We start from the raw sequence: 9,691 nt of genomic DNA on the forward strand, positions 1-9,691 counted from the left end.
CCCATCCCCCCCAACCCCGTCCCATCCCCCCCAACCCCCGTCCCATCCCCCCCAACCCCGTTCCCATCCCCCCCAACCCCGTCCCATCCCCCCCAACCCCGTCCCATCCCCCCCAACCCCGTCCCATCCCCCCCAACCCCGTCCCATCCCCCCCAACCCCGTCCCACCCCCCAACCCCGTCCCATCCCCCCCCAACCCCGTCCCATCCCCCCCAACCCCGTCCCATCCCCCCCAACCCCGTCCCATCCCCCCCAACCCCGTCCCATCCCCCCCAACCCCGTCCCATCCCCCCCAACCCCGTCCCATCCCCCCCAACCCCGTCCCATCCCCCCCAACCCCGTCCCATCCCCCCAACCCCGTCCCATCCCCCCCAACCCCGTCCCATCCCCCCCAACCCCGTCCCATCCCCCCCAACCCCGTCCCATCCCCCCCCAACCCCGTCCCATCCCCCCCAACCCCGTCCCATCCCCCCAACCCGTCCCATCCCCCCCAACCCCGTCCCTCCCCCCAACCCCGTCCCATCCCCCCAACCCCGTCCCATCCCCCCAACCCCGTCCCATCCCCCCCAACCCCGTCCCATCCCCCCCCAACCCCGTCCCATCCCCCCCAACCCCGTCCCATCCCCCCAACCCCGTCCCATCCCCCCCAACCCCGTCCCATCCCCCCCAACCCCGTCCCATCCCCCCAACCCCGTCCCATCCCCCCCAACCCCGTCCCATCCCCCCCAACCCCGTCCCATCCCCCCCAACCCCGTCCCATCCCCCCCAACCCCGTCCCATCCCCCCCCAACCCCGTCCCATCCCCCCCCAACCCCGTCCCATCCCCCCCACCCCCGTCCCATCCCCCCCCGTCCCACCAATTCCCCCTCCCGCCCCTCAGTCTAATCGCTGTGTCCCTGTTCCCCTCAGTCTAATCGCTGTGTCCCTGTTCTCCTCGGTCTAATCGCCGTGTCTCTGTTCCCCTCGGTCTAATCGCCGTGTCCCTGTTCCCCTCAGTCTAATCGCTGTGTCCCTGTTCCCCTCGGTCTAATCGCTGTGTCCCTGTTCCCCTCAGTCTAATCGCTGTGTCCCTGTTCTCCTCGGTCTAATCGCCGTGTCTCTGTTCCCCTCGGTCTAATCGCCGTGTCTCTGTTCCCCTCAGTCTAATCGCCGTGTCCCTGTTCCCCTCAGTCTAATCGCTGTGTCTCTGTTCCCCTCAGTCTAATCGCTGTGTCCCTGTTCCCCTCAGTCTAATCGCTGTGTCCCTGTTCCCCTCAGTCTAATCGCTGTGTCCCCTGTTCCCCTCGGTCTAATCGCTGTGTCTCTGTTCCCCTCGGTCTAATCGCCGTGTCTCTGTTCCCCTCGGTCTAATCGCTGTGTCCCTGTTCCCCTCGGTCTAATCGCCGTGTCCCTGTTCTCCTCGGTCTAATCGCTGTGTCCCTGTTCCCCTCAGTCTAATCGCTGTGTCCCTGTTCTCCTCGGTCTAATCGCCGTGTCTCTGTTCCCCTCGGTCTAATCGCCGTGTCCCTGTTCCCCTCGGTCTAATCGCTGTGTCCCTGTTCCCCTCAGTCTAATCGCTGTGTCCCTGTTCTCCTCGGTCTAATCGCCGTGTCTCTGTTCCCCTCGGTCTAATCGCCGTGTCCCTGTTCCCCTCAGTCTAATCGCCGTGTCCCTGTTCTCCTCAGACTAATCGCTGTGTCCCTGTTCCCCTCGGTCTAATCGCTGTGTCCCTGTTCCCCTCAGACTAATCGCTGTGTCCCTGTTCCCCTCGGTCTAATCGCTGTGTCCCTGTTCCCCTCAGACTAATCGCCGTGTCTCTGTTCCCCTCAGTCTAATCGCTGTGTCTCTGTTCCTCAGACTAATCGCTGTGTCCCTGTTCCCCTCAGTCTAATCGCTGTGTCTCTGTTCCCCTCGGTCTAATCGCCGTGTCCCTGTTCCCCTCGGTCTAATCGCCGTGTCCCTGTTCCCCTCGGTCTAATCGCCGTGTCCCTGTTCCCCTCGGTCTAATCGCTGTGTCTCTGTTCCCCTCGGTCTAATCGCCGTGTCCCTGTTCCCCTCGGTCTAATCGCCGTGTCCCTGTTCCCCTCAGTCTAATCGCTGTGTCCCTGTTCCCCTCAGTCTAATCGCTGTGTCCCTGTTCCCCTCAGTCTAATCGCCGTGTCCCTGTTCCCCTCGGTCTAATCGCTGTGTCCCTGTTCTCCTCAGACTAATCGCCGTGTCTCTGTTCCCCTCGGTCTAATCGCCGTGTCTCTGTTCCCCTCGGTCTAATCGCCGTGTCCCTGTTCCCCTCAGACTAATCGCCGTGTCCCTGTTCTCCTCAGACTAATCGCCGTGTCCCTGTTCCCCTCGGTCTAATCGCCGTGTCCCTGTTCCCCTCAGTCTAATCGCCGTGTCCCTGTTCCCCTCAGTCTAATCGCTGTATCCCTGTTCCCCTCGGTCTAATCGCTGTGTCCCTGTTCCCCTCAGACTAATCGCTGTGTCCCTGTTCCCCTCAGACTAATCGCCGTGTCTCTGTTCCCCTCAGACTAATCGCCGTGTCCCTGTTCCCCTCAGTCTAATCGCTGTGTCTCTGTTCCCCTCAGACTAATCGCCGTGTCTCTGTTCCCCTCAGTCTAATCGCCGTGTCTCTGTTCCCCTCAGTCTAATCGCCGTGTCCCTGTTCCCCTCGGTCTAATCGCCGTGTCTCTGTTCCCCTCGGTCTAATCGCCGTGTCCCTGTTCCCCTCAGTCTAATCGCCGTGTCTCTGTTCTCCTCAGTCTAATCGCTGTGTCCCTGTTCCCCTCAGTCTAATCGCTGTGTCCCTGTTCCCCTCAGTCTAATCGCTGTGTCTCTGTTCCCCTCAGACTAATCGCTGTGTCCCTGTTCCCCTCAGACTAATCGCTGTGTCCCTGTTCTCCTCAGTCTAATCGCTGTGTCCCTGTTCCCCTCAGTCTAATCGCTGTGTCCCTGTTCCCCTCAGTCTAATCGCTGTCTCTCTGTTCCTCGGTCTCATCGCTGTGTCCCTGTTCCCCTCAGTCTAATCGCTGTCTCTCTGTTCCTCAGTCTAATCGCTGTGTCTCTGTTCCTCAGTCTAATCGCTGTCTCTCTGTTCCTCAGTCTAATCGCTGTGTCTCTGTTCTCCTCGGTCTAATCGCCGTGTCCCTGTTCCCCTCAGTCTAATCGCCGTGTCCCTGTTCTCCTCGGTCTAATCGCCGTGTCCCTGTTCCCCTCAGTCTAATCGCTGTCTCTCTGTTCCTCAGTCTAATCGCTGTGTCTCTGTTCCCCTCGGTCTAATCGCTGTGTCCCTGTTCCCCTCAGTCTAATCGCCGTGTCCCTGTTCCCCTCAGTCTAATCGCCGTGTCCCTGTTCCCCTCAGTCTAATCGCCGTGTCCCTGTTCCCCTCAGTCTAATCGCCGTGTCCCTGTTCCCCTCAGTCTAATCGCCGTGTCCCTGTTCCCCTCAGTCTAATCGCCGTGTCCCTGTTCCCCTCGGTCTAATCGCCGTGTCCCTGTTCCCCTCAGTCTAATCGCCGTGTCCCTGTTCTCCTCGGTCTAATCGCCGTGTCCCTGTTCCCCTCAGTCTAATCGCCGTGTCCCTGTTCCCCTCAGTCTAATCGCTGTGTCTCTGTTCTCCTCGGTCTAATCGCCGTGTCCCTGTTCCCCTCAGTCTAATCGCTGTGTCTCTGTTCCCCTCAGTCTAATCGCTGTGTCTCTGTTCCCCTCAGTCTAATCGCTGTGTCTCTGTTCCCCTCAGTCTAATCGCTGTGTCTCTGTTCTCCTCGGTCTAATCGCCGTGTCCCTGTTCCCCTCAGTCTAATCGCTGTGTCTCTGTTCTCCTCGGTCTAATCGCCGTGTCCCTGTTCCCCTCAGTCTAATCGCCGTGTCCCTGTTCCCCTCAGTCTAATCGCTGTGTCTCTGTTCCCCTCAGTCTAATCGCTGTGTCTCTGTTCCCCTCAGTCTAATCGCCGTGTCCCTGTTCTCCTCGGTCTAATCGCCGTGTCCCTGTTCCCCTCAGTCTAATCGCTGTCTCTCTGTTCCTCAGTCTAATCGCTGTGTCTCTGTTCCCCTCGGTCTAATCGCTGTGTCCCTGTTCCCCTCAGTCTAATCGCCGTGTCCCTGTTCCCCTCAGTCTAATCGCTGTCTCTCTGTTCCTCAGTCTAATCGCTGTGTCTCTGTTCCCCTCGGTCTAATCGCTGTCTCTCTGTTCCTCAGTCTAATCGCCGTGTCCCTGTTCCCCTCAGTCTAATCGCTGTCTCTCTGTTCCTCAGTCTAATCGCTGTGTCTCTGTTCCCCTCGGTCTAATCGCTGTGTCCCTGTTCCCCTCAGTCTAATCGCCGTGTCCCTGTTCCCCTCGGTCTAATCGCTGTCTCTCTGTTCCCCTCAGTCTAATCGCCGTGTCCCTGTTCCCCTCAGTCTAATCGCTGTCTCTCTGTTCCTCAGTCTAATCGCTGTGTCCCTGTTCCCCTCGGTCTAATCGCTGTGTCCCTGTTCTCCTCAGTCTAATCGCTGTGTCTCTGTTCCCCTCAGTCTAATCGCTGTGTCTCTGTTCCCCTCAGTCTAATCGCTGTATCTCTGTTCCCCTCGGTCTAATCGCTGTGTCCCTGTTCCCCTCAGTCTAATCGCCGTGTCCCTGTTCTCCTCGGTCTAATCGCTGTGTCTCTGTTCCCCTCGGTCTAATCGCTGTGTCTCTGTTCCCCTCAGTCTAATCGCTGTATCTCTGTTCCCCTCGGTCTAATCGCTGTGTCCCTGTTCCCCTCAGTCTAATCGCCGTGTCCCTGTTCTCCTCAGTCTAATCGCCGTGTCCCTGTTCTCCTCGGTCTAATCGCTGTGTCTCTGTTCCCCTCAGTCTAATCGCTGTGTCCCTGTTCCCCTCAGTCTAATCGCCGTGTCTCTGTTCCCCTCAGTCTAATCGCTGTATCTCTGTTCCCCTCAGTCTAATCGCCGTGTCCCTGTTCCCCTCGGTCTAATCGCCGTGTCTCTGTTCCCCTCAGTCTAATCGCCGTGTCTCTGTTCCCCTCAGTCTAATCGCCGTGTCCCTGTTCTCCTCGGTCTAATCGCCGTGTCCCTGTTCCCCTCGGTCTAATCGCCGTGTCCCTGTTCTCCTCAGACTAATCGCTGTGTCCCTGTTCCCCTCAGTCTAATCGCTGTGTCTCTGTTCCTCAGACTAATCGCTGTGTCCCTGTTCCCCTCAGTCTAATCGCTGTGTCTCTGTTCCTCAGACTAATCGCTGTGTCCCTGTTCCCCTCAGTCTAATCGCTGTGTCTCTGTTCCCCTCAGTCTAATCGCTGTGTCCCTGTTCCCCTCAGTCTAATCGCTGTGTCTCTGTTCCCCTCGGTCTAATCGCCGTGTCTCTGTTCCCCTCGGTCTAATCGCTGTGTCCCTGTTCTCCTCAGACTAATCGCTGTGTCCCTGTTCTCCTCGGTCTAATCGCTGTGTCTCTGTTCCCCTCAGTCTAATCGCTGTGTCTCTGTTCCCCTCGGTCTAATCGCTGTGTCCCTGTTCTCCTCAGACTAATCGCTGTGTCCCTGTTCTCCTCGGTCTAATCGCTGTGTCTCTGTTCCCCTCAGTCTAATCGCTGTGTCTCTCTTCTCTCCCTCTGTCCCAGGCTGTGGAAGCTGCCCAGCTCGGTGAGGATCTGAAAGTGCAGCTCGAGGCTGATCAGAAGAAACTGTCTGAGGTTCAGAACAACATAATTGAGAGCAGTGTGGCCCGGGAGAAAGAAACCTTCAACTACAAGCGAGCACAGGTATGCATGTCTGTGGCCAATGCTAGAGAAATTTATAACCCAGTGTTAGCATTGAGCGCACCCAGGACAGGTACAGCACGGGGTTAGATACAGAGTAAAGCTCCCTCTACACTGTCCCCGTCAAACACTCCCAGGACAGGTACAGCACGGGGTTAGGTACAGAGTAAAGCTCTCTCTACACTGTCCCCATCAAACACTCCCAGGACAGGTACAGCACGGGGTTAGATACAGGGTAAAACTCCCTCGACACTGTCCCCATCAAACACTCCCAGGACAGGTACAGCACAGGGTTAGATACAGAGTAAAGCTCCCTCTCGTGTGAGTGGTGAAGGTGGTTGCTCTGGGCAGAGTGGGATAGTGAGATGACTTTCCTCTTTTCTGGTTTTAGGAAGACATCTCGAAGCTGCGTCGCAAGTTGGAGCGACAGAAGAAGCCGGAGATGTTCACCAACTGTGACGAGATCCTGATGGAGGAGATCAAAGATTACAAGGTGTGCGATTTGGACATTGGTGCAGTCTCTGATGAAGGGGATGGCGCAGAGGGGCGCGGGCACGGCGCGGAGGGACTGGGGAGATGGGACAGCGCCTGTGCGGATCCGTCCACATTCCAGAGGGAGTGGGATATCCGATCCATATCACAGGGGGCGGTTTGTCGTCTCCAATTTCAGCATGGTGTTGGGTTTTGTGATACGTGTAGAGGGTGATGATCACATCGACAAGAGGGAAGCAATGAGAACCAGTCCATATTCCAGTGGGGTTGGGAGCTGTAATCAGAACGGTTCATCAGTCGGCTTTGCCTAATTTCAGGACGTGAGGTGCCATTTGGTCCTTTGTCTGAGGCGGGGGAGGGGGGTGGTTGCAGGTGGGCTGAGGGGGGCCGGAAGGCGGATGAAACCATATTCCAGTGGCGTGGGGAGAGCCAGAGCCACCCCTACTCTGTGAGGGAAAGTGACGTGATCTGTCACTCTGCCTGGTGTGGGGAGGGGGGACTGAGATTGGATTAATCCATTTTCCCAGGGTGGAAAGGGCAGGTCCATTTGGGTGCGAGGTGGGTGGGGAGTAGCTGGTTCCTTCCTTCACCTGGGGGTTAGTGCTTGGAGAGGACCAGCCCATTATCTTTTCGCCGAGGGTAAGTGATCTGAATGGGTCCATTTGCTGTGAGGGTGGGGAGAAAGAGGTTTGCACTTGGATAAGATCAGTCCATTTTTTTGAGTCTCAAGTGTTGGGGTAGGCTGCGGAAAGATTTGAAGGAGGGTAATTGGGAAACTGGGAGGCCATTTTTAGGGTTGCGGTGTTCACCTGGGTGTGAGGGATCCATTTTCTTAGCTTGTGGATGCAGGAGGATTGACCTTTCCAAGGGGTCTTCCTCTGGCATGCGGGGATACATTATCCAGGGATTGGAGTGGGAATGTTGCTTCAAAGCGATCGAAAGCTGCATCTGAAATCTCATCCTGTGCTTCTCTCTCACTCTCTTCACCTCCTCTCCGCCCACACTCCCGGGGACAGGCCAAGCTGACCTGTCCCTGCTGCAACATGAGGAAGAAGGACGCCGTGCTGACCAAGTGTTTCCACGTCTTCTGCTTCGAGTGCGTCAAGACCCGCTACGACACGCGGCAGCGCAAGTGCCCCAAATGCAACGCCGCCTTCGGAGCCAACGACTTCCACCGTATCTACATCGGTTGAGAGAACTTCCTACTCCCAACCTTCCCCGAGCCCCCTCCGCCCTTCCCTGCAGGCGAGCGGATTAGGGACCGGAGGGGGACAGCATTGCCAAGAGTCCCCGATGTCGAGGACAGCTTCCATGACGGTTCCTGTCACCGTTTGTAGTTTTTGTGTTTGAAATGTTGATGTTGAGAATAAATGTGTGGATTGAGGAGCGAGGCATGCGGCCTGTTTCTGTCGGTCTCAACTCTCAGTCCACCGAGGGTCCCGTGAGTCGACTGCGAGCGCTTTTAGTTTCCATGCTCCCCACCGCCCCCCAGCCCCGGAGCACCAAAACATTTTACACAGCAGGAGTGTCGCAGAGGAAGTTTACGAGATTGATTACCGGGTTAAGAGGAGAGATTGGGGCCTTGTATTCTCTGGAGTTTAGGAGATTGAGGGGCGATCGCAGTGAAACTTGTAAAACTTCTCGAAGGATTTGCAGGGTGGGCGCTGACAGGTCATTTCTCCTGGTCGGGAGAATCTAGAACACGGCGGAACAGTCTCGGAATAAGGGGTCGGCCATTTTGGGTTGAGGTGAGGAGGAATCTCTTCGTTAAGTCGGTTGTGAATGTTTGTAATCCGAAGAACGGTGGAAGCCCCATCGTGGAATGTATTCAAGACTGAGAAGAGAGGTTCTTGAAAGTTGAGGAAATGGAGGGATGTGGGGATAGTGGGTTTGAGATGGAAGATCAGCCATGCTCCTGTCGAATGGCGTATGCAGTAAGGCATCTCTGCTTCTGATCTCAAATCCTCCTCCTCTCCTGTTTCTTTGGCCCTTACGAGTGCCACAGGCTCCTGTGACTCAACATTGAGGGAATGCTGCACTGTCAGAGGGTCAGTGCTGAGGGAATGCTGCACTGTCAGATGGTCAATGCTGAGGGAGTGCTGAGCTGTCGGAGGGTCAGTGCTGAGGGAGTGCTGCACTGTCAGCGTCAGTGCTGAGGGAGTGCTGCACTGTCAGAGGGTCAGTGCTGAGGGAGTGCTGCACTGTCAGAGGGTCAGTGCTGAGGGAGTGCTGCACTGTCAGAGGGTCAGTGCTGAGGGAATGCAACACTGTCAGGGTCAGTGCTGAGGGAATGCAACACTGTCAGAGGGTCAGTGCTGAGGGAGTGCTGCATTGTCAGAGGGTCAGTGCTGAGGGAGTGCTGCACTGTCAGAGGGTCAGTACTGAGGGAGTGCTGCGCTGTCAGAGGGCCAGTACTGAGGGAGTGCTGCACTGTCAGAGGGTCAGTGCTGAGGGAGTGCTGCACTGTCAGAGGGTCAGCACTGAGGGAGTGCTGCACTGTCAGAGGGTCAGTGCTGAGGGAATGCAACACTGTCAGGGTCAGTGCTGAGGGAGTGCTGCACTGTCAGAGGGTCAGTGCTGAGGGAATGCTGCACTGTCGGACGGTCAGTGCTGAGGGAGTGCTGCACTGTCGGACGGTCAGTGCTGAGGGAATGCAGCACTGTCAGAGGGTCAGTGCTGAAGGAGTGCAGCACTGTCAGAGGGTCAGTGCTGAGGGAATGCAGCACTGTCAGAGGGTCAGTGCTGAAGGAGTGCAACACTGTCACAAGCAGCATCTTTCGGTAGGAGACGCAGAAATGTAGAAACTCGGGGCAGGGGGTGGACCATTCAACCCTTCGAGTCTGCTCCGCAATTTAATATTCTGTCCTCAGTCTTAAATAGTTTATTCTGTTGTCTGAGGCTGTTCCCTGGTTCTGTATTCCAAAACCAGGAAAAAACATCTTCCCTGCATCTCGTTTCTCCAGCCCTGTGCAAATTGTATCTGTTTCAATCAGATTTCCTGTCATCCTTCTGAACTCCAGTGAATACAGGTCCTGTCGAACCAATCTCTCCTCACAGGACAGTCCCGCCAACCCCAGTATCAGCCTAGTGAACCTCTGCTGCACTCCCGCTATGGCAAGTATATCCTCTCTTGGGTAGGGAGACCAAAACTACATGGAATACTCCAGGTGTGGTCTCACCAAGGCCCTGTGTAACTGCAGTAAGACCTCCTGACTTCTGAACTCAAATCCTCTTGCAATGAAGGCCAACATACTATTTGTCTTCCTCATTGCTTGCTGCACCCTCCTCTCTACTTTCATTGACTGGTGCACAAGGACATCCAGATCCCTTTGCACATCCGTGCTTCCGAATATATCAGCATTTAAATGATACTCTTCCTTTCTGTTTTTCATACTGAGTCGTGTAACTTCACATTTAGCCACGTTGTACTGCATCTGCCATGTGTTTGCCCACTCAACTTGTCTAAATCACCTTGAAGCCTCCTTTCATGCTCTTCAGAA

The 9,691-nt window shown here is 56.3% G+C and overlaps 1 protein-coding gene across 1 annotated transcript in view; it reads left to right on the forward strand.

The window, feature by feature from the left end:
* LOC144497674 (uncharacterized) overlaps nt 1-7,575 on the forward strand; it is an 11,516-nt gene extending 3,941 nt beyond the window's left edge. Inside the window, exons 5-7 of the mRNA XM_078219117.1 lie at nt 5,562-5,702; nt 6,091-6,192; nt 7,208-7,575. Of these exons, the coding sequence (XP_078075243.1) occupies nt 5,562-5,702; nt 6,091-6,192; nt 7,208-7,384 (420 nt within the window). The 3' untranslated portion in view covers nt 7,385-7,575. The remainder of the gene's footprint in view (nt 1-5,561; nt 5,703-6,090; nt 6,193-7,207) is intronic.
* The last annotated feature ends 2,116 nt before the right edge of the window (nt 7,576-9,691 follow it).

This window comes from Mustelus asterias, chromosome 8, assembly GCF_964213995.1.
Source record: "Mustelus asterias chromosome 8, sMusAst1.hap1.1, whole genome shotgun sequence".
Classification (NCBI taxonomy): domain Eukaryota; kingdom Metazoa; phylum Chordata; class Chondrichthyes; order Carcharhiniformes; family Triakidae; genus Mustelus; species Mustelus asterias.